Source organism: Acipenser ruthenus, chromosome 18 (genome assembly GCF_902713425.1).
Source record: "Acipenser ruthenus chromosome 18, fAciRut3.2 maternal haplotype, whole genome shotgun sequence".
NCBI classification, from domain to species: domain Eukaryota; kingdom Metazoa; phylum Chordata; class Actinopteri; order Acipenseriformes; family Acipenseridae; genus Acipenser; species Acipenser ruthenus.
In genome coordinates this window covers 22,951,888-22,976,563 of record NC_081206.1, presented here as the reverse complement: position 1 = coordinate 22,976,563, position 24,676 = coordinate 22,951,888, and the positions used below count along the sequence as shown (strand labels likewise).

The following is a 24,676-nucleotide window of genomic DNA, read 5'->3' as shown; positions in this document are numbered from 1 at the left end:
ATACATGGCTCATGTACAAATCAGTAATACAGTTACAAAAGTGTCCGGGCTTGAGTAGAATCTTAGCTGCTGTTCCTTTATGGAGTTGCTGATTCCAAATAAATTAAATATTACGCCGGCCTTTCAAATACCATTACTCAAAAACAGCTGGCAACTAGGATTTTGTGTTTTAAGTTGTTTATACTGAACATTTCCTTTTGATTGGCAAATAAATATTTGTTTTTGAATTAATCTAATGAAAGTTAAATCTTTGCCCAAAAAGTCATTCATTTTACAGAAATTCTAATAAAGGCACCTAATTCTTTTTTCTTTTTTTTTTTCAGCTTCCAAGCCTGTTCTAAACAGTATGCTACGGGAACCATCTTTAATTCCTGACAGATTTTTAGCCAATCAAGTGTACCAGGTAATTTATCAGACTTATGAAGCAGTGTTTAGATACAAGGCTGTTTTCTTTGCAGTATTATAAAACAGTTTAAACTGCATTTAATTACTGTTGTGTAAACAGGTCAGTCAGAGCATACAAAATGGCAATACAATATCCCTATACCTTTCTCTTAAGTATTTTTTATTATTTATTATAATATAACAGTTTAACAGTGTCAGTTCTACACTCATTTCTATTCTCTTACAGTGCACAATAAATGACTGTTGTTATGGACCATTGGTAGACTGCATCAAACAGTATCCTCTTCCATAAAATTTGAAGCCACAAATTGACAAGCTGCAATTCACTGGGTGAGGCATGTCTAGCTTAACCTGACATAAAGTTCTGCTTCAGAAAACATGTGTTTTTGTACTGCATACCATCAACTGGGATGAAGTGTTGTAGATCTGGGACACACACTTTATTTGTCTCCTGTTTTTGTTCATAGACCAGAGAAAATGTTCAATATGTTAGGAAACTGAATTTTGAACATCAGTGCAGCTATGATTACAAAGTGTTTGGTGTGGTGAGTTTCTTGTTCAATTGAGAAATGCCTAACTAAATTGGCTTTGCTGTAGGATGGATAATTTATGCAGTAACAGTAATAACATGTAAATATAGCCCAGTGTATTTCAGTGATCACATTTTATTGAGTAGTTTCTCACAAATAAACTATTCAAAGCAACACAAATATATTGCCTGTACTTTCTCTGCAATATTTGAACTCTGCTTTTTAAATGCATCTTTCATTAAAAAATATAGTAATATATATTCACCTGGTTCAACCCTTTAGACCCTGATTGGCACTAATCTTGGACTACCTTATGTTACTTTAGGTTAGGTAGTTCCAGATTAGTGGCAATCAGGTTCTGTAAAATCAGCCTATTCAATATTTAGAGTAGTACCATGTGCAAATATTTATGCATGTAAATAAGAAATGAAAAAAAAACAAACAAACATATACTAGTAAAATGGTGCCAAGAGGTAATGATTTTAATTTAATTAAGTATACAACTGCCCTTTAGTAAAAACAAACTTTACCCACCACGACATCTTCCTGAAATTGTCATGATTCATAATGACAAGTATACCAATGACAAATTTAAATGTGTGTTAAAGTAGTTTAAAAGATGAAAAAAAAAGCTGGGACATTCAGTTTATTACCTTTGTGGCATATATATATATATATATATATATATATATATATATATATATATATATACATACAGTCGACTTGTAATACTGAACAAGTTCAGAAAAACAAGCCAACTTGAAATACATTATACACTCAATACAAACAAAACTATTCTCTGGCAACGCATGATATGAAAAGTAAAATAATGTACAGTATATAACAGCACAAACAAAGTTATTGTAGTACGGAACGTTTAAACATAAAATTTAAAGAACAGGTGTGTACAGTACCTTACTATAGATCTTGTGACTACAATGTTGCAAAAACATATCTGATGGAAGTCTGCATGGTATTTGCTTCAGCCAGTGGAGCTGAAGCAAAGAAGCGCATAGCAATACACCGTTGAGAAGAGACGCATAGCAACAGACTGTTGACAGCACACGTGGGCGTGCAGTGTCAATCTGTAACATTGTTGCTTTGTAATTGGCTGTACCACGTAGCAACTAGAATGACACTCAGCTGCATTATCCTGAATGAGTCGTCTGATCGAGTACAGCCTGCTGCATTATGCAGTTATCCAAATTAAAATGCAATGTACAATGGACTTCGGGACCGCGCAGCTTCATGCAATTAAGCAAATTATGCATTTAACCTTATCATACTGTCCTAGAAAATGATGCACTAAAAAACAGGACCAGCTGCATGCTATGCAAGTTAGCGATTTATGCAATTCGATTTATATATATTTATGAAACCTTGAATTTTTATCCAAGTGTTTCATTGGTCAAAAGAAGGTCACATGGCCGTCTATAAAAATCAATATTGCCTGAAAAAGCGGTCAGGCAATATTGAACGTGATTACATCATCACTGTCTCCTAAACCAGCGGTTCCCAACCTGTGGTCCGTGCACCACTTGTGGTCCGTGCACCACTTGTGGTCCGTGCACCACTTGTGGTCCGTGAGCAACTCCCAGATTTCGGTTACGTAGTTCTAGGCAACACAGCAAACAGCTCGTGATCGTGTAAACATGATCATATTGAAGTGTCATTCTGACAGGTTTTTTTCTTTCCCTTTTAAATACAAGCAAGTGTATTTTCTGGAAGTACCTTAAACTTTTGATCGTGTATCTGTCTAACCTCAATGGCAGGGTTATGTACATTACTCTGTGTGTCAATTATGCTCATTAACACTTAAAGTTGATAAGATTACATTGGTGCATTTTTACCCAGGCTTTATTGTATTCTAAACACATCATAAGATCTTTCCTTAACCAGCTACCTCCAGTTCCATTGGACAGGAACATGAAATTCTGCTGCGAGATATGCTTAGAGAAAGAAACCTGTCCTTTTTAGGTAAGAACTAACAGTATAACATGTACTCCTCCTTCAAAGATTTCAGCTGCTGTTTACTTAAGAAAAACGAGCCCCAGTGTGCAGAGTATTATGGAGTGCAAGATGAGTCAAAGATGTTTGATGCTGTGCATGTTATCTTTTATTGATTTACAAACGGGCAGGAACTCTGTTACCCAATACCCCTTTATGTACGATGCATGCACTAGCTTATAATTAATATTTAATAGAATAAGTAGTTCAAAACTGTGCATTAATACCTACACAGTATTGCTTTTTGGTGTCTTGAGATTTTCTTCTTCATCTCTGCCTACTGAGATTTAAAATGAAAGGAAGGGAAATAATATCCCTGAAAAAGGTTTACATATTACAGAAATGTAGTTGGAAAAGGCCTATTATATTTGTGAAAGGCATTTGGAAGCAGGATGACTGAATGAGATGTCCTTGCTGCTCCCCAAGATAATATAAAAGTGCTTAAACATTCACGGCAGCTGTTAGTAGAAACAACAGTGAAATCAAGTCATGCTTAAAGTTATACTCCTGCTTCTAGCCTGCTGATTCAGTATTTTCATGTAAGTGATTGAATATGTTTAGCATAGTTTTTTTAAAGTTCACATTCTATTGATTTTTTTATTTCTTTTGCCAGGTTGTTTAAGAGTTTCTGTCCTGTAAAAACAAATGGGCATAAAAAAGCGTCATAGATCACTTTAAAACTTTAATTGATAGTTTGATGTTTCTTTTCCTTATCAATGATATTAAAAGTATGGATTGAAAACAAACTATTGTTCAGATAAAGATGGTTAAAATTAATAGAAATGCATACTGTTTTATTGAGGAAGAGCAAAAGTGTTCCTTGTGTCATTTAGACAAAATCATTTATTTGGACTCAGTGCTGACCTTTCATGAAGCCCCAACAATGGAATGTTCTAAAACTGTTTCAGCACATTGGCCGTGAAACCACTGTCCTCAGCTGATAAATGGATTGGAAATAAGCTACCCAACAGTGGAAATGGGCCATTAATTTTAATCAAAAGTGATGTAAAAAGGCGAATGGCTGCATGACAATGTCAACAGCCCAGTAGGTGTTAAGAGGGACCACACAGCTTTCCCTGTTACTTGCTTTAGCCATTAGTTGAGGATGGGTGAAGACAGAAAGGCATGTCTGGAATTGAATGACCAGGTTATCCTGAAATTGAATGGAGAAATCAGCTGTTCCAGTGATTATAACAAAATGGCACAAAGAGTCAAGGGCAATGGCTGAGAAGAAAATGAGCAGGTTACTTTTATAGGTTTGGTGATGCCAACATATATTGTGTGATCCAATTTTAATTACCCGCAGTGTATTGTAAACATAATGCCCTGGTACTACTGTAAAATATGATGCACAATGTTAAAACAGGTACGCTTTCTTAATTGAGAAATGACAGTGCTTTCAAAAAATTGCCTTAAACTCTAATTTTACAGGTATAGGTACCACCCACACCTTCAAGTGTTTTATTGAGTTTTTAAAATGGCTCATTTATTATTTTAAAACTGATTTTCCAAATTGGAATTAAATAGGATCAGAACCATTAGCTGTACTGTTTTAACCATGTGTCATCAGAATGTTGGCAGTCCAATTTCAAAGCCATTTATATATATATAGTAAAGTAATAAAGTAATTTTTTTTAAATCCACAGATGAAAATCAGCTTCGTGCCAAGGGTTATGACAAGACACCCGATATAATTTTGGAAGTTCCAATAGGTAGGTCATAAATAATAATAATAATAATAATAATAATTACTATTTTAATTATAAAAACAATGTAGGTATTTAGATTTACCGGATTGGATGAAATATGTCTGGTACTTAACAAGAAAGTAAGTATTTTTAATTCTTGGCACCCTGGTGGTTGTATTTACTTTTGTTTGTTTCTTTTTCCATACAGCCGTGGAAGGTCATGTAGTTCATTGGATTGAAAGCAAGGCTTCGTTTGGGGATGAGTATAGTCACCGCTCCTACCTGCATGACCAATTTTGGAGCTACTGGAATAGGTAGGCTTTTATTTATTTATTTATTTATTTATTTATTTATTTATTTATTTATTTCCACAGAGGGACATGATAATCCTACCAAAACATTACATTTCAATAGATGTCCCAAAACATTATATTTCAACAGATGTCCCAAAGCATTACATTTCAATAGATGTCCCAAAGCAGGATTCAATTGTAATGGTACTAAACAGGTTCTTGCTTGAATGGGTTACATAAATACTGCTCAGAGATGTTTGATACTTTTGAAACATAACTCAACAATACTTAACCACTGAGAGGTATTGCAAATTATGAAAACTTCATAAACAAAAAGAAAATAAAGGGATGTACTTAGAATATGTGTGTGTGTGTGTGTGTGTGTGTGTGTGTGTGTATATATATATATATATATATATATAATATATAATACAGTGTTTGCTTCAGGACTTGCAGATTGAGGGTCAATGTGGCCCCCTCCCAAAATTTTACGGGGACATTTTCTTCAGTGAGGGGGTCAATATGTCAGCCTCTCTGCGTGCTCATTGGAAAAGACAATAGCAATCAATCTGTTCATGTTTATTTGTTCAGTCTATCTGTTCAACTCCAAACTTTTATTTGCCACTACACCACTGATAGTAATGTCTGATAAAAAGCGCAATGGGATACTGGCCTACTTTTCTGTCATTAACAAGAAGCCTAAAAACAACTTTGATAGGTAAGTTAAATTTCCACAAGTGTACTACAATACTGTATTTATTAAGAATAAATGCATAAAAACAGCAGGGATGTAACTGTTACAGTATGTACACTTTAGCACTGTAGGTATGTGCTTGTTTGTTATATAAATTCATAAAGACCTTTTATTTAGTTAATATATGTTTGAAACACTATATTAAAGTTAAGAAAAGTAACATTTATGTTGGGTTCGTGACCACTGATTTATACACAAAATTATATATATATATATATATATATATATATATATATATATATATATATATATATATATATATATATATATATATATAAATTACAATAGCAAATGTAAAAAAAAAATAAGAATATTAATGTATTTAACTTTTACTCTGTGGGAAGAGGGATATCATTTTTGTTTCTATCCTAGTATGTGCTGACCGTTATTTTTCTTCCACATATGCTTCAAGTTCTTATCTGCTTGTGGGTCTGGGGTTTCGTGCCAGTAATTGTTGGTAGCTGCATTCAGACCTTTGTCTAGCCATGTTATGTAATCTTCAATTTTGAACAATATCATTTATTTATTTTATTTTTTTGTTTAAGTAAGTAAAAACTTTTTACTTTGTGTGAAGAGATAAGACAGTTAAAACAGTAAATGTGAATTTATTGATAAGAAACATACGTTACAAATTAGAGGTGGAATAAAATAGTCTAACTTCATTATAACAAACCCCCCTGGAACCTGAAAAAATGTTTGTTAAATCAGGTTGTTCACTATGATAGGGTTTGGCAATTTGCTGTATCAGAATAATGAAGAAACGCCCAAAATGAATTGAACCTCTTTATACAGTATACAGTAGTTATTTCAAGACAACTTCACATTGATTAGCATTTAAACTGTATATTTAAAAGAAAACAGTAAAGAAGTGAAAAAAAAGTACACTTGCATGCTGAATACAGTAATTACGTGCCTTTTCTCTTGAAAAACATGTCCATCGTAGATTGCTTCATATTGTTTGTGCTTTTCTCAATGCACACTGTTTCAATCTTGGTACCTCCTCACGCCCGTTGCTATGGTTGCAGTTTCTGTGAAGATGGCAATGGTTGCATACATCACCCATGATTCGCAGTACAATAGGTTATCTATGAATCAGCCTTATCTTCGAATTAGCCTACCAAGGTCTTTTCACACATTCACACTGGAGAAAGTTCAGTGTCAGTCACTACCAAGATCGTTTTATCCGTGTAAATTTTGTAAAAGTGATCGTTCTAATAGGGCTAATTTCCACTGAAAAAAATGGTTCTTGCTGCTCAGATCGTTAAAAAAGGGGGTTTGTTATAAGAAGGGTTCGTTATAGTGAAGTTAGACTGTTTGTGTGTGTATAATGTGTGTATATATTGCTGTGAAATATCAGGAGGGAGAAACTGAACTGTAATTCATATTGTTCTCCACTTATTATGCTTTTGTAGGAATTTAAGTTACAATTTTGACACATCTGTTATCACTAGATTTACTAATGCTCTCCGGACCAAAGATAACTTAAGGATCCTGACCTGGAGAAAAAATTCTAATTGATTATTTAAACCCCTTGAAACTCTACTGACTGACACAATAAAAGTCATCAGCTTCATCGATTCTGCTTTCTTGAAATCAAAAGAAATCAAATTTCTGATAGCTGGTTAGTTAACAGGTCCTTGCTCTGACTAGACTAGAATCCTGCTTCTTAACCACTTAAGAAGCAGTCTTATACTGGTGCCTTCCGTTGAAGTTAGCGCATATATTTGTATTATTTTGGAAATAGCACAATTTTAATGCACCCAAAAAAATAAAAATAAAATAACAATTTAAAACAAAGTTCAGAACGGAATAATTGTGAAAGTCTCATGAGAAATGTCCAAGTTTTTGAATTCAGAATATTTAAAATGTAAATGGAAAAAGAGAGAGGCAAGGTGGTGGGGGTGACCCATTTTCTTACTTCTATATTATTATGACTAGGCAGGAAATGTTTGCATGCTAAAGGAAGGCATACACTCATGTCTGACATTTCCATATAGCTCTGGTAGGTTTATAAAGTGGTACCGTTGAGATTTAACCTTGCAGTTTAGTAAACAGGCAGGGAAAAACCTCAGGAACTGTATGTGTCAAGCAACTTGGAAAAACTGCTCATGCATACCCAGCGTCTATGGGCTTCATTGACGGCCCCAAACATTAAGAACTGAAAGGTCATTCTTCTTCCTTTATCGTGATGGTTTGCTGACATATTTTGACACACTGGCATAATGCTGGAAGGTTTTGACCTTAGAACTCCACCATGGGACTCCAGGTCAGTCCAAGTTTGCACTATCTGCAGCTAGAATCAAACATTAAAATCCTATTTTTAACATGTTTTTAACCAGAATTAGTCTCTTTTTTAAATTTTTTTTTGTTTTATATAAAATGCTGAGAAGACTAAATGCTTTTGCAATGTTTTTTGTTTGTTTGTTTTGTCACTAAAATCTGTGCATCAGAAACTATTTGCATGTTGTTTGGAACATTCCAAGACCATGAGCCTGTCCTATTATTTATCGTTTGTATTGAGATTTTATTTTGCATGGAAAATCGACTGTAGCCTATACTTAGTGCTCGGTTTACAAAGATCCCTTGTTATGTGAGTCAGTAGCCAAACCTGGATGTGTTTCCCAATTTTGGGGAGAGATATGGAAAGGGTGTGTTGGGGCGTTGGCCAACCAAAATAATGATATATGAATATACATATGCAGCAGCAAGGAAAATGTTTAAGGTGAGCTTCAACCCGACTTCGATATTCTCTGGGTCATACTTAAATTAACTGAAATGTATTTATTTTGCATTATTTGGATTTTAGAAACTTGGATATATATGTGTGTGTGTGTGTGTGTGTGTGTGTGTGTGTGTGTGTGTGTGTGTGTGTAAATTAACATTTGCAATTGAAACAAAACTGAAACTTTGCTGATGCGCTTTTTTATTTTTGGCGGGTGGGGGTTGTACTGTGTTCTTCAACAAATAGGATATAGCCAGAATACTGGATGCAGCATGCCACATATAGGTACTGTACTTGTAATTCTACTTCTATTCACAATCTCATTGCTATTATTATTATTATTATTATTATTATTATTATTAGTGGTAGTAGTGACAAATACTGTAATAATTAAGAAAATCAAAGAATAAAAACAGTAGTAATATTACACTATGTAACACAATTTTTGTTCCTGGGTAGTAAGTGTTATTTCCTAATTTCTTATGCCTCAAAAGTATAGAAAATGGCTATTATTCCCCACAAACTTTGCTTTTGTGACCAGGACAGTGATATTTTGAAATTTACCTATTTCCAATGAGAAAACGGGCGAATTTGTGTCTTTTCGTTCACATAAAGTCAGAAAAAAACATATGAATCCAAATTAACATGTATTTATACTAAAGTAATACAAAAATGACTACAAAAGATTTAGAAGTGAGTAGTTTTTCGAGATTTACGATTATACTGTAAATCACTTTCACGAATCAGCCCCCAAATGTAGTCTCCCATCATGTTCTCGTTATACTGTCCTTGTTAGCGGCGTTCAAAGTCCAGTATATCCTGGTGGAAGCGCTCGCCTTGCTCCTCCGAGTTCGCTCCCATGTTCTCCTTCAATTTATCAAGATGAGCATCAAGGATATGGACTTTGAGGGACATCCTACAGCCCATTGTGCCATAGTTCTTCACCAGAGTCTCAACCAGCTCCACATAGTTTTCGGCCTTGTGATTGCCCAGGAAGCGCCGAACCACTGCGACAAAGCTGTTCCAAGCCGCTTTCTCCTTACTAGTGAGCTTCTTGGGGAATTCATTGCACTCCAGGATCTTCTTTATCTGTGGTCCGACGAAGACACCGGCTTTGACCTTTGCCTCAGACAGCTTAGGGAAGAAGTCTTGAAGGTACTTGAAGGCTGCCGACTCCTTATCTAGAGCTCTGACAAATTGTTTCATAAGGCCCAATTTGATGTGCAGTGGTGGCATCAGCACCTTCCGGGGGTCCACCAGTGGCTCTCACTTGACGTTGTTCCTCCCCACAGAGAACTCGGTCCGCTGTGGCCAGTCCCGCCTGTGGTAGTGCGCCTTGGTGTCCCTGCTGTCCCAAAGGCAAAGATAGCAGGGAAACTTGGTAAAACCGCCTTCGAGACCCATCAGGAATGCCACCATTTTGAAGTCTCCTATGACCTTGATGCCATCTCAGAAAATATATGTATCAACTTAGGCAGCTGGAACTAAACTGAACTGGTGGGCTTAAGGCCCTGTATTTATACTACTATTTATATTACTGGAAAGTTCTAGAAAGTTCTAGAAGTTACTCCAAGTTTACTCAGCACTGAATCTATCTGGAATGTTCTGGAAAATAGGTAAATTTCAAAATATCACTGTCCTGGTCACAAAAGCAAAGTTTGTGGGGAATAATAGCCATTTTCTATACTTTTGAGGCATAAGCAATTAGGAAATAACACTTACTACCCAGGAACAAAAAAATAAATAAAAAATTTGTTACACAGTGTTATTAATAGTTTAGCTAATACCTTTATCCAAGGTGACTTCCTTAACCTACTCCAGCAGCTTATGTTGTTCGTTTACGATTGTCCTTTTACTATAGCGAACAAAAGGCTTTGGACCCAAACAGGGTTGTTATAGCGAGGGTGTATTTAGTATTTGACTTGTATGTTTAATATACGACACTTGCACATTTTAATATATAATATGTGCATATTTGTTATTTTTCACCTCCCATAGTGTTCAACATCTAACAGACGGTATAAAGAAGTTTGGATCAGAATCCAATATCATCCCTTACAAAAAAATAGTATACTGCAAGTATACTTGTGCCAAAATTGTCTGGTTTTAGTATACTAAAACCAGACGCAGTGGAGCAGTGGTTAGGGCTCTGGACTCTTGACCGGAGGGTTGTGGGTTCAATCCCCAGTGGGGGACACTGCTGTTGTACCCTTGAGCAAGGTACTTTACCTAGATTGCTCCAGTAAAAACCCAACTGTATAAATGGGTAATTGTATGTAAAATAATGTGATATCTGTATAATGTGAAATAATGTATAATGTGATATCTTGTAACAATTGTAAGTCGCCCTGGATAAGGGTGTCTGCTAAGAAATAAATAATAATAATAATACTGTTGGTACCAAGTATACTTGCAGTTTTATATTCTCTTTGTAAATAATGCAACATAGTTCTCAAATATTGGACATTTCTTAGGTTGTATCTTCTCTTTTGCATACCTGCATTGTTGTTTGTTTGTTTGTTTGTTTGTTTCTTTCTTTATTTATTTATTTATTTATTTATTTATTTATTTATTTATTTCAGTTTTCTTATTTTTCTTTTTACCACTCGTTAACTATAGCCTCACCAGTCAAGATGATCACGTGGCTGCCTGAAGTGCTCTTAAACTCAGTCTACATAACCGCAAGGCTTCAGCTCCAATTTCTCTGGTATTTTTCATTCAGATTAGACAAGCATCAAGTTTATGTACGATAAGAACTGACAGTATAGATCCTGTTATGTTTGCCAAAGGCTTGGTCACAGACACTCCATGATGTCAAAGAATGTCAACCCCTTCAGACCTTACCTTTCAGAACTACTTGTAATTTTTAATTGACATTTACATCTGACATTTTGAATGCAGTCTCCCATTGTTGAAACCACATCTTTGCAAAATCACATATAGAGTCATGATGTCAGGCTGGCTTAGACGACACAAGGATGACATAATCTCCCTTCTCATTAGATACATCGTTCCACCGGATGGTTCCCATGAGCCTTGAGGATTTCACAAAAAAGTAGATAGATGTGCAATCCTTTTAATACAGTAACCTTCTAAAATATGTCATCATAAATATGCTGCAAGTTAAAAAGGATGGTTCTTTTGCTTTTTAAAGGTTATATATGCATAGTGTATTTTTATGATTATTATTTGGAGATAAATTTACATACAACTTTTAAGGCAGAGGAATAATGTAAGAAAGTAGGGCTAATGATAGGTGACCTATGCTTTAACACTAGAACCGCTGGGTTTATGCTACTACCTAGAACCGCCGGCAGCAGTCATTTTGACGGGTACATTTTAAACAGCTTCGATATGAAAATGAGACAAGCTATCAGATACAACTCAAAAGATGTATTCATGAACACCATATCTAACATTTGCATAGCAGAAACATCATATTTAAATGAAAAAATAAACATAAAAGGCTTTATTTTCAAAATTAGCATTAAAAAAATTAAAAACTATAATAAAATAAACATTTGAGAAGAAAATATCGTGTAAACTGGTATATGTACATACACAGTTGTAAAAATGAAGTAATTATTTACAAAAATAGCATAAAAGGCTTTTTCCCACATTACTGCATATATAAAAATGCATGACTTCAAAAAATGAAAATAAAATAAACATTTGAGAAGAAAATATTGTGTAAACCGCTGTAAAGTGATACATGTACATACAAAATTGTAAAAACAAAGTAATTATAAAAAGTAACAAAGAAAATAACTCCGTTTCCATTGTGTAACGTGAATGCGCATTCAGGGAAACATTACTTCAAAGTAGCCCCCATATTAGCACAATCCACACAGATGTAACGCTTATCAACTTGCTGTGTGCATTTACCACATACTGCTCTTTCACACTGGGCACAGATATCAGATGTTTTATTTTTTATTGCATTTAGTTACCTGGCTTTGTTTTCTGTTGCGTGTGTCACTTGGTGCTTACTGTATCCAGGCTGAGCTGCGTTTCCCTGTCACTTTGCAGTTTTCTGATCGAAATGTTTCTGCCAAAGCTTCATGGCTAGCATCAAGATTAAATCTCTCCTACTGATATTTTCCCCAGTGCATTCCTTGTACAAAACAAAGGAATTGATGGCTGCCATGCCCAGTACATTGTAAAATATAGCAACTGGACACCGGTGATTGCTTTCACGGAGTACTAAGTTTTGCGCAGATGGTGGAAACTCTCTTCTCGCTTTGTTTACTTTTACAACCAAGCTGTTTTTTTGTTTTGTTTTGTTTTTTTTCTTCATCTGTTTCGCTAACTATAGTGAAATAAAAAGTCATTGGTAACATTCATCCTTTTTCCTAAGTACTGTTACATCAGCCTAAGTACCACATTGTCACAGTCTCTGACCACCTGGGCGAGTTTCATCTTTGCACAGGTAGGGTTAGGGTCCGCTGCCATCCAAAACTAGATCCCATATTTGACAGGTTTGTTTGACATGTATTGTGTCCAGCGACACCGTGCTTTTGTCAGAAACAGCTGCTTGTCCATGTAATGTTTTATGTTTAGCTTGAAGCAGGCAATGCTGTTTTTATGAAGTTGTTCCAAATTTCTGATGCCAAGGCAAATATCTGTAGTTGCAAGATGCAAAGATGGCAGTTCTCCAAGGAATTGATAGGATTACAATAGATATTTGTATAACACATATCTAGACTTCAAGAGCAATATTCTATTCAAATACATACTGCTGTAAACTCATTGGAGGTAGAGAGAACAAGCTGGCTTGTATGCCTTAAACAAATAGCGTATTGTAGGTTATATTAACAATAAAAGCATGTATTGTAATAAGCCATAAAAATGACTGCTTTTGGCGGTTCTAGGTAGAAGTGCTTATAACTTTTATTTTTGCAATTCTGACTTTCAAACGCCATCGGGGTATTTTAATACATGTATTTAGGAAAAGTCAAGAACAGACAACCACGGATCTTTAACACGTGCAGAGTAATTTAAATTTTAAAAGTGAAAACCGTCAAAATAACTACCTTAAGATACTTAAGAGCTTATATTCATTTTTAGAATAAAATGAAGAAAAGAAAAAAAAAACTACAACATGATTGTAATTGCCAAATCTCAGTTATAGTAATTAGGAACAAAGATGTTTTGTTTTTTAGAATGACAATATAGCTCAAGATTATTTTTTATGTTTTATTTTTTATTAAAGCTTGCCACATCCCCCCTCCCCCCAACAACATTTGTCATATGAACAATAGTCTTGCCAAAATGGTAGCCTCATAATGAACTCTTTTCAGTGAAGTGATGGGTAATGAAGCTTTGCCGGTGTGAAAGCAGCAAAAAATATTTTCAGGCCCAGTGCCTGAATATTATGGCGAGGAAATCCATTGGACTTTCTGTCATCAGTCTTTTTGGTAGCATATAATATTTTGATAGATGCTATGATAATTGAGTTATCCGTCTAACTATCAGAATTGCATAAACATTACTCACATGCTGCTGAATATTAAATGTATTAGACAAATATATCTTAACGAAAGGAGCAGAGGTTATAGCTAATTTATAATGATAGAGTTAAACTTGGGTTCACTATATTAATGTGAGCCCTATGCAGTCAGTTATTGCTGATGTAGGTTTAGTGCTAATATGCACTATATTATATATAGTATCTAAGATTTGTCATTAACATTTAATTAAAAAGCTCTTGAGCAGTTCTGTATCGACAAGTCCCAGCACCTTTACAAATGGCTGGAGTATCAGCATATAGAACTTGGAATTAGTGAAATAAATTAAAGGCTTGTTGTAATAATTTTAAAATGTGATTTATTACAAATGTGAGCTTCTTCTTCTTCTCCTTCTTCTTCTTCTTCTTCTTCTTCTTCTTCTTCTTCTTCTTCTAATAAAGAAATCACACTAATATTTTTGGAATAATTCAGAGTTAGAAGCTCTGATAATTACATTTTGCTTTATCAATAATCAACAGAGTCATTGCCACATTTATTCAGCTTTTGAAAATCTATTTAATAACAAAAATAGTTCCTTAAGTCCAATATACTAATATACTGTAAAGCCATAAATATTTGCGAGCCTTTTATTTTTGTGTATTAAAAGAAATGCAAACATTTTTGGCACGAATATCAAATTCCACTAACAATACATACTTTGTATATTGCAACAGGTCGCCTACACTTCTGGAGCAAAATAGGTTTTATGGGTGTGATTCGCCAAATATTTGTCGCAAATATTTATGGCTTTACAGTATAAAGTTTAGAAATTTTGGTTTGTTTTCTAAAGTTGCTGCAAAACCTTTTGGAGGGCAACCTTAAGGTTTTGATTTTGTATCAACACAACAAACTTATATGTTAAGCTTTTATCAGATAAAATAGATATTCTAAAATGTCCCAGTAGCCTACTAACTGGAAATGAGAAAAAAAAAAATCTATATATTCTTTGAAGAAATCTTTCCTTTTGTTTCATAGGATGGTTCACCCACAACTTTAAATAGCCAATCACAGCAGTAAAGAAAATGTCTTCACAATTAATGTTATGCAACATTGACGTTTATTTTAGTAGAACTATATAGCATAGGATGGTTGCATTGAATACCCAATTTATTTCTACTGTGTTTGTAGATCTATTAAATTGTGGGCAGACTTTTGCCCTTCCTTTTGAATACAAAGTCTCATCTATCATCAGCCTTTGATGGACACTGAATAGCCACATCTTTTTCTTTTACATGATATTTCTGCCAATTGCATAAATAGTTTGTCTTGTTTTGTCATTTACATCTCAATTGTCAAATTACTGCCCCATAGTCTTGTTGCTATGTGGCTTTCTTATTGAAATAAGGAACTTGGTACTTTGTCAGAGAAAGACATGGGGGATGTCAGAACAAGGATATGTATGGTCTGATGTTGAGGTAAGTTGTCCTTTGTCCACTATTTTTCAAACATTTGGCATTTATCATAAAGAGACAATCTGCCGCAGGAGTTTCGCAACAGGCCTGTCTCTTTGGGTTTTATTATTTAGGTCTGATGTATAGTTAGTTCTTATCAAAACTAATACCATCTGAAGTACCATGCTTCCAGTGGTCACACAACCAACATCAAGATCTCTATTGCCTGACTGGAATTATAGAGACAGTATTTCTTTAAATTTGGGCTATGTTTCAAGTCTTCAAGTAATCAACTCTGAAAACACAGCAGGATTGAAAAAATATTTTAGGAAGTGTTAGTCCTATCTGTGTCTCTGTGTTTTTGTAAGATGCATCTCTTTAGTCCACACAGTGGTAAGTAGGATGGAAATTAGTCAACATTTTGTTAAGGTCACTTGCAAGCCATGACAGTAGTTTACTTCCAAGTTGGCTAGACCCATATCTAACCACCTTAGGCTTTAATATATGTACAGTATACTTGAAAAGAAAACAGAACTGTCAGACGTCTTCTGGAAGAATAAACAGTTAAAATCTTTGTACATCAAAGACATCGTATTAGGTTGGAGCTGTTACTGTAGATGCCTCTGAAGCCCACCTTTTAAATGGTTAGTTATGGCAGCTTACCACTGCCCTGAGTTAATCAGCTGCGGAATTTGTAAACTACGTATGTGTCAAAGTTGAAAATGTTAGCAGTCTAATAGAAGCTTGAAAAGGTTATGTCTGATAAAAGCTGTCGGTAGTTGACGAAAGTGATTTATAGCAACATAATGGCACAATATGCCTCATTTATCACTTAAATGAGAGAAGCTTAGGGTTCTCTGTGTGTCATATATTATAAGCTTTGACCACTTGGAATTGTCAGAATAGTAACACTGTCCCATTTACATTTCATTTGAAATTTCCTCATTTAGACTGATAATTGTATATAGGATTACACAATTGTTGTGATTTTCATATGGTTTCATTTAAAACTGTATTTTAGATTTTCAAATCATACATCAATAATCTATTTGAGGGTTTATTAGCTAAAACCACAGGAAGAATTAATGCGAGCCAAGTTCTATTTTAAATTTATATTTGACTTCATATAACTGGAAGGGGCGTAGCTAAGTTTCCATTTTCCTATTCAGTCATTTGAATCTTTTCTGAGTTGTAACACTGAAAATAATATTGTTGGAGTACACGCCAAACAAATGGCTTAAGTATACATGCAAGCTGAAGTTATTTCCTCGGTTTCTTCGATGCAATCCATGTTGCTGGACACTAGATATACACTTTAAATCATAGATTAATTTTCCTAGCAACAAGATGTAAAACTGTACAGTGCCATAACACAATCTATAAAGATAGATTCCAGATTCCAAGATGGGTTTCAGCAAAATTTGCTTTAATTGTGTATCCTATGTGTGCTCAAAAGGTTGGCTAATGTAATAGGAGTGTTAGACATAGTAGTCATCATAATGTTTGACTGTTTGTATATTACTGAACTATAAAAAATGCAGTCCTATTTTAAAAAATAATCATAGGGTTTCCCAGCTACAGTAAATACAGGTGTCAGTTCCCCCAGGCTGGACAAGCCAGTTACCAATTCTGATGCGTCAGAAGCAGACCAGGTAGATAGGAGCATTCAGGCCAGCTAAGAAGTTGCTACACCCAATAAGTACTGAACATAACAAAAACCACAATGGTCCAGAAATTAGCTACTGCTGGCCAAAATACACAGAATGGTCCTTCCAAGCCCATGCTAGCATCTGGAAATGCCTTTTAATGTGTAACAAAGGCTTTACGTATTCCTCTTAATTAAATTTCTTGTCTGTGTTCTTTGAGGAAAGCAGGATAAAATTCCAGACATTTTCACCACAGCTCTCTGTTTAGTCATATCCCTCTTTGTGGCTGTTTCATCAGTTCCATTCCAGGACCTTTTCTCCTATCATGTCCTAAATTCTTGAATTTGGAAGTCCAGAGACTTGTTCCTACCAGGTTTTTTCATATACAAGTTTTTTTTTTTTTGTATTTTTTTTTTTCAGGAATACACAAAAGGAAACTAAGTAAATTACTTAAACTAGACACCACCATTGAACACACGTTTTCATATACAATGGTGACCTGGCCAAAAAAATATTACAATCTGCAACAATAACAAACAATGATAAACACAACAGTACAAAACAATTAAAACAAAAATAAAATTTAAAAAAATTGCATTGTGCAGTCACTCAGAATTGCTGTCTGCTTGCTTGCGCATTTATTTATTTGGAAAAACCACAATTTAAGAGTCAAATATTCACAAATGTATTTAATTCTTATTACTATTTTATTAAACAGTCATTTTGATAGTTTATTTTATTAACTGTGTTAATGGTATTTGCAATTAATTCCGAGGTGTAGGTAGTCCATGTACTGTATATAGCTGTTGCTTTAAGGAACCAAGCTTAGAAACATTTCCAAATTTAAAAAATGGGCCCACACTTAGATCATCATCATCTTCTAATACATATTCTCTGTATCTGAACAGACTCCTTAATGAATATGTGCAGTGAATTCCACTGTTAGACTGTAATGGCTGAAAGCCTGTTTCTGTGGCTACAAAGCCATGTCCTCAGGGCAGTAATCAGTGTGAAGGGAATGATAGGGCGTATACCATGTCGTCTAGTCATGAACATTTGGGATGTGCAGAAACTTTAGTTTCAAACTCTGCAGTTACCTTACTTTTTCTGATAAAGGTGTATAGTTCAGTGAACTAGATTAAGGATCCATTATTGGACCATTATTAACAATGGGTAACCGTTTGTTACAATTACATTCAATGCCACCAGATTACAAGTGTAAAGCTTCATGTCGTTATAAATGAATGTCTATAAAACTGTTTTGTTATAGCCTTTTGTTATTAATAACTGTCTAGTATATGGTATATCCTTCAACACACTCGTAGATGCATTATTGACTGTTTATAACACATCCTTCAATGAAATGCAATACATAATCAACAAATGTTTTCCTTTATATAAATGCAGATATATTTATACAGTACATCGGTTGTACAAAACTGAATATGAATCGCTTACTGTGTGGTATTTTTAACAATTTTACGATTAAATATGAAACATGTTAAAGGGGGAGTTAGGAAACTACCCCCCCAACAATCCTTCCTCATGGATTTCAAAATAATTGTATTTTTAAATTAAGAGAACTACACATTGAAATGAATTTATTAAATGTACCATACCGCACCAACGTCAGACAATATTGCTCTCATAAGAATGAAAGGGATATGATTTTATTTTACCCTATTCCACATACTTTTGGTATATATTTTTTTTCTCTCACGGAACCCATAATGTTATTAAAGAAATTTGCTATAAAAGAGTGAAGTTAAAAACATTTTGGACACAATGATGTTTAAATGGAAGATCTAAATGAAGAATACAAAACAATGAGGCACCTAACATTTGTTTTTGTTTTTTTAAGACTGATTCTGACAGTTTAGAATGAAAAAAAAATCCCTTAAGAAAATTGCATTGGAGCATGTCATTCCAATGAATTCCTGTTTTGTTACGGAACTTTAAAAAATTAACTTTCATTTTTTTTTGTCAGCTTTCAAGATTTATGTCATCAGACTCATAGTATTCTGTTTGTTCAGTGATGACCTTCCGGGTTCCATTTGAGGCAGAAGTCAGCAGCATTTGTCATTCGTGCTAGATCTTGTCTTGGGGCGCCCATTGTAGTATGCCTTTATGAAAATGGCTGTTTTGTAAAATAAATTGTATACAATGTAACATAATAGCTTTGATGGCTGAACTGTTTTTGAATATGTGCTGCTTTTTTTTCCATATAGAGTCAAAACTGTTATGTGTGCATTGAATGTGGCACTAAATATGTTGTAAAACATTTAATGTTTTTTGACAAAAGGAAAACCAGCTAACACATTGTTAGAAAATGTTGCAAAAAATATTAGATTGGAAGTTGTGTCCTTATGCTGTGGTGTTCAGGAATATTTTTGACATTTGTTTTCTGTTAGAAAATATACTTCATATTGCTCTATAGTGTCTAACACTATTTCTTCATTCTTTTGATGAAGTATGTAGTCATTAGGAGATATCACATTAAGCATATTAACTTTATTTTCTGTTATGATGGTAAATAACAAGGTTGATAATAAGTAGGCAAATATACACTTTACAGTTGATACTAAGATGCATATTTTGATTTAGAAATACATACACTTGTTTTTTGTTTATTATATATAGTTGCTTAAAATATAATAAATCTGATTAGGTTATAAATTGGATTCCAGTTGCAATACAGAATGTTAAATATAATTGATATTGACATGTATCCATAAAATTGCCTGAAAAGGAACATGAAACATAACAATAACCTTTTATAGTATCTGAAACCAGTTTTTTGTTTTAACCATCTTGCTCTTAAATTCAGATTATTTACTTTTGGAAATCTTCTTTTTTTCTGAACTGTTCAGTTGTATAGTTAATCAGCATTGCCATCAGATCTGCTGGACTTTAAGTGATGAGTTGGATAAAAACAAAATCCCCTAAACCCTGCTAAAAGGATGCATCTCACATACTTTCATTTAATGAGTCCTGGGATGCCCTACTTATATTTTATCAAAAACTATCAAGAAAGAAAGTTGTTTGATGCATATATAAATATCCTGAGCTTAAACTCCTAAGTGGCTCATTTCATGTACCTTCACAGTTCACTTTTACAACAACTGAAAGTGAAATGTATTAAATGCCTTAATTACGGGGCAAGAGGGAAAAGAAAGCACACATCTCTTAGCAGATGATCCTTCAATTGTACACTAAAGGCTAAGGAGAGCATTCAAGCATGAGTCAGATGACTGTCAACAGTAATCAAATGCAGGCCCCCCATTTTGCCCTTTTAAAAGCTCTACAGCTAAAATATGTTTAGTTGAATGAAAAAATCCATTCTTTTATTACCAATACCTTTATACATTTCTTTAAAGAGTTACATTAAAAAGCACGTTACTGATAGAATAGAAGAATGCATAGTTTAATGACTTGTGCAGTTCCATGCTATAAAAGATTTTTGTAGGCTTTGTATTATGGGGATTTGCTTTTACAAGTTATAGCGTAAATTAAACATTAAGGGCCTTGTTTTCTAGTGTAAATATAAAAAGTTAAACCCTTTGTAACTGTATTAAATTCGTAACATATGCAGCTTGGTGGTAGAATGGAACAAAAAAATAGGCTTTTTGAGTAGTCTTGCTAGTTTTGTAAAAGTATTGTATTCCTCTGGCCCTAGATATTTTCTTTGTGTTTATTTTTTTATAAAAGCCTGACTCAGATGTTGAAGAAAAAACATTAGTTTATATTAACTGAACGACTGTTGATATGTACGAGAAGCAGTCGAAAAAGCAATTTATTATGTTCATGTGTTTTAGGAAAGGCAACTAGTGTTTGATAATGAGGTAAACCGATAAATAAATAAACAATAAGCTCTATCTATTTTCTGCTTTGCTTGGTTAAGGGGCACTTTCATGTCTAATTAATAGCACAACATTTTGTTCTATTGAAGTATATTGCTTTTGGCAAGATGGTTGATGGAAGTGATAAGTAGCTGTTTATAAATAACCCTGACTTATTCTCCTTTTGGAGCCAGTGTCCCTTACTCAACCTTGTCCTTTCCTGTGGAGATTTGTGTTGGCTCTATTTGCCTTCACCTCACTGCACATACATCAATTACACAGACCACTTTGTTGTCATAACCGTGTACCAGATGTATGTTGCAAGGACTTACAAGTTGTCCTTTACAGACTTTTTTTTTTTTTCCAAGGCTAAAATAAAATGAAGCTATAGAACAGTGGTCCTCAAAGCCATGCCCGCAGGCAAATTTGTGCCTGCAAAGCCAGACCATTGTGCCCGTGGCAGCTGGCCTCACACATATATATATATATATATATATATATATATATATATATATATATATATATATATATATATATGGACTGCATTAATGTTTTAGGTGGGGAATGCAAAGTCTTTGCAAACTGTTGTGTGATATCAAACGTTTGTTTTGAACAGCTGAACTATCATAATCTTATTTATGTAATTTTATGTTTTAATCACATAATAACCGAGATTCTGGAAACTCGAATTAGTTTCACAAAAGATATTTTAAAGAGCACGTTCTCCCTTGTGATTTTGGATGAGACCTTATAAGATCACGTGATTTGAAGTCAAATTGAAATTGTACAGTATAAACAATGTTCCGCATTTCCAGTTTATTCTAAATTTTACCGAAAAATTAAGGCCAGATGAGGCAGAGGATGCATAGCATTGCAAATACTGCTGCATTTAGGTACATGTTTGCACTAACAGAATAAAAGAACATACTGAAAGTAAGCGACGCATTCAACTAAAACAAGAAAGTGAACTGAGAGACCAGAAATCCATTTCTGTGGCTTTTACACGTGCTTTAAAAAAAGAATGACTGGTTAATGAGTTTGTCAGAGCTCTGTGCTTTGCTGGAAAGCCACTGTTTATTGCAGAGAGGTGTGTATTAGTGACTTCGTGCGACAGTACTGTTCATCAGCTAAAACGCTGCCTAACGTCGACAATCTTAATCGTAAATATTTGACGGAAAATGATGATGCTTTAGTTGGTAACTTATGGAACGTGTAAAGATTTTTGCCTATGTACTCCCGGCCTTGTAGGGAGTGACTTACTTTTCATAGAGAGGCGTGCAGCTGTGACCTCGGGGCAGATAACACATTTGTTTTCGCATAAATTGTTTCTGCTTAATAAGCTGTTTTGAGTCTATGTACAAACCAATTAAAACTGGTTCTAAAACCATTTACTTTTGCTAAAAGTGACATGCTGTAATTTGAGGTAAGTGTGACAGAACGCAAAATAATATAATTGGAACACGTAAGTTTTTTTCTGATAACCACGCACCTTGTGTGGGGCAGTGTACACATTGTTCCAGTTAAATTGCACAAGCCCTTATTGTTTCATCAGCCTTTGTTCCTTTTCCATTATACTAATGTTACTTATGCTTCCCATTTAAATGGTAAAGAAATCATTGAAACTGTCTGTGAACATTGTGTGAGTTTCCTGTGTTTAATGTACACTCTGAATCAACGCAGGGTTAATAAACTCTTAAAAGTAAGCTGTACATAGCTGGTGCACATCAGCCATTTGCAGTCATCAGTCTTGTTGTTAGACCTTGTGATGCATGGGTACAGCGCTTTGCTGCCTGTGAGAATTGAGCAAAACTCATAGCATTGTTCTCAAATGTAACTTCTCTTTGTCTGGGTTTCTGCTGACATTGGTAAAGTGAAGAAGAAACGCAAATGTAACTTTGAATGTGCTTTGTCTCATGCTAGGGAAATAAGACCAAATTTGGTCAAGGAAATTACGTAAGCTAGCTGTATATCTGTGCTGTACGAAGTAATTTCTTTGGTCGGGTCAGCTCAGCTCAGAAACTAACATCTACACTGATGACGGCTCAGAAACTAACATCTCTGTGCCATGCTGGCTCAGAAAAAAACAACATCTCTGATGCCATAAAAGCTCAGCTTGGCTCAGAAGTAAATAACATCTACACTGATGCCAGCCCAGTTGCATTGATGGAAATGTCCAGTGTGATTTTTGGAGCGTCTCCCGATGGCTTGCACCGTCCGGTTCTGTCAATTTTCTTTTCTTTTTATGATTTCAAGGTGAATAAACCTGGCATGTTTTGTCCTTCATAACTGCAAATACTATTTCCGTCAGCACAGCGATTGCCCAAACGTTCGCAAAGTACCACCTAACTTGGGGAAAATGTGTTCTCGACTTGCACAGATTCTGCTTCATCATACATGCCAGGGACATTACACTTAATAAGAAACTAAAGCTACGCATCATATTCCACATGTATAGTGTGTATACTGAGATTTTTTTTCCTGATTTTTTATTTTTATTTTTTTTCCTGATGTTTCAGTTAAAAACGATTTTTACTGATTGTATCCCTATTTTAATATTTGTAAAATGAACTCAGAAAAATTCCCTGGAAAGTTTTTTTTTTTTTTTAAAGATAGAAACCGAAAGTGTGGAACACTAAGCATAAGGTACAGCGTATTATTGAAAGAAATTTAAATAGATAAGTGGCTGATTAAAATGCCAAAATTAAACAGGACAGAAAACTCACACAGGTTCAGAGAAATGAAATAAACGTGGCCATGAGGTTTCTTCTACAAGAGCAACATTGGAATCAGCTACGGGGCCGGAATCAGACAGCTGCAGGACCAAGCATGGAGCCCACACAATAGTGCTCAGGTAGATTGAATTTACCCCAGCAGGCAGGCACACATTTTTACTACAGTGGGAACATGACTATTTTGCAATTGCGAGTGAAGGTGGAAAAAGCTCAGTGTGTATAATTTAACTGAAAGTCCTCCCTAATAAAAGCTACAACTTAAACTGGCATCAAAGTACAAATCATCCAGAATACAAAGACGTGTACTGTTGGACAGCAGTGCCAGAAAGAAAAACAATAGCAGAGCTTAAAGCCTGTTTAAATTTTCAACAAAGCTAAATTACCATTTTTAAAAAATGATGTAAACAGCAAAGACATTTTCACCATCTGTTGCGTATAAAACGTGAAAATCCACACTTAACTGAGCAGTTCCCTACCAATGTGTACACAAATCATATCACAGAGCTGGTAGATAAATTTGACAATCGCTTCAGACATTTTCCAGTTTGTCAGCTTTAACATTTTTGGATGCTCCTTTCCAACAAAATGCGCAGGAATTGGTTTCCAGTCTTAAACCATTTTTATCAGATAAGGCAGCTGTGCAGTTAGAGTTGCTTGAGCTTCAAAATGGTCTTTCTTTACAACAGTGCTACAAATCCAATAACAAGACGGCTGACTTTCGGATGCAGGTACCAAGAGATAAATACCTGTTTGGCATCTAAAAATACTTGTAAAGCACATACTTATGTGAAGCTACATTGTTTCCGTGATGAATGTTGTTAAAAGCAAGCTGTGCAATCACCTGGGATGTGACAGATTGGAGCACTGTTTCAGGATCGCCACATCCTTTCACCAAATTACACGCATCGTTCTTGTGCAACGGATCAACAAACCAAGAATTTCTTCTCAAAAATAAGTTTTTTTTTTTTTTGTGTGGAGTGTTCACTTTAAATTATTCTTCTAACAGTACCACTACATTTGACTTACTATTTCTCTCTCTCTCTCTCTCTCTCTCTATATATATATATACACACACACACTTAGGTCTGTGATTGCTCGATAGCTGAAACATCTAGAAGTTCATAGTTATTGGTGAGATAATCAAACACATATGAGGAAACAG

General features: G+C 34.6%; 1 protein-coding gene across 2 annotated transcripts in view; it reads left to right on the top strand.

Annotated features, from left to right (window-relative positions):
* Positions 1-24,676, top strand: part of LOC117418408 (CDAN1-interacting nuclease 1-like) — a 79,058-nt gene that overhangs the window by 38,981 nt on the left and 15,401 nt on the right. For both annotated transcript variants that reach the window (XM_058991578.1, XM_034905460.2), the window contains 5 exons: positions 324-403; positions 632-681; positions 2,845-2,912; positions 4,589-4,654; positions 4,839-4,944. In XM_058991578.1, the coding sequence (XP_058847561.1) occupies positions 324-403; positions 632-681; positions 2,845-2,912; positions 4,589-4,654; positions 4,839-4,944 (370 nt within the window). The remainder of the gene's footprint in view (positions 1-323; positions 404-631; positions 682-2,844; positions 2,913-4,588; positions 4,655-4,838; positions 4,945-24,676) is intronic.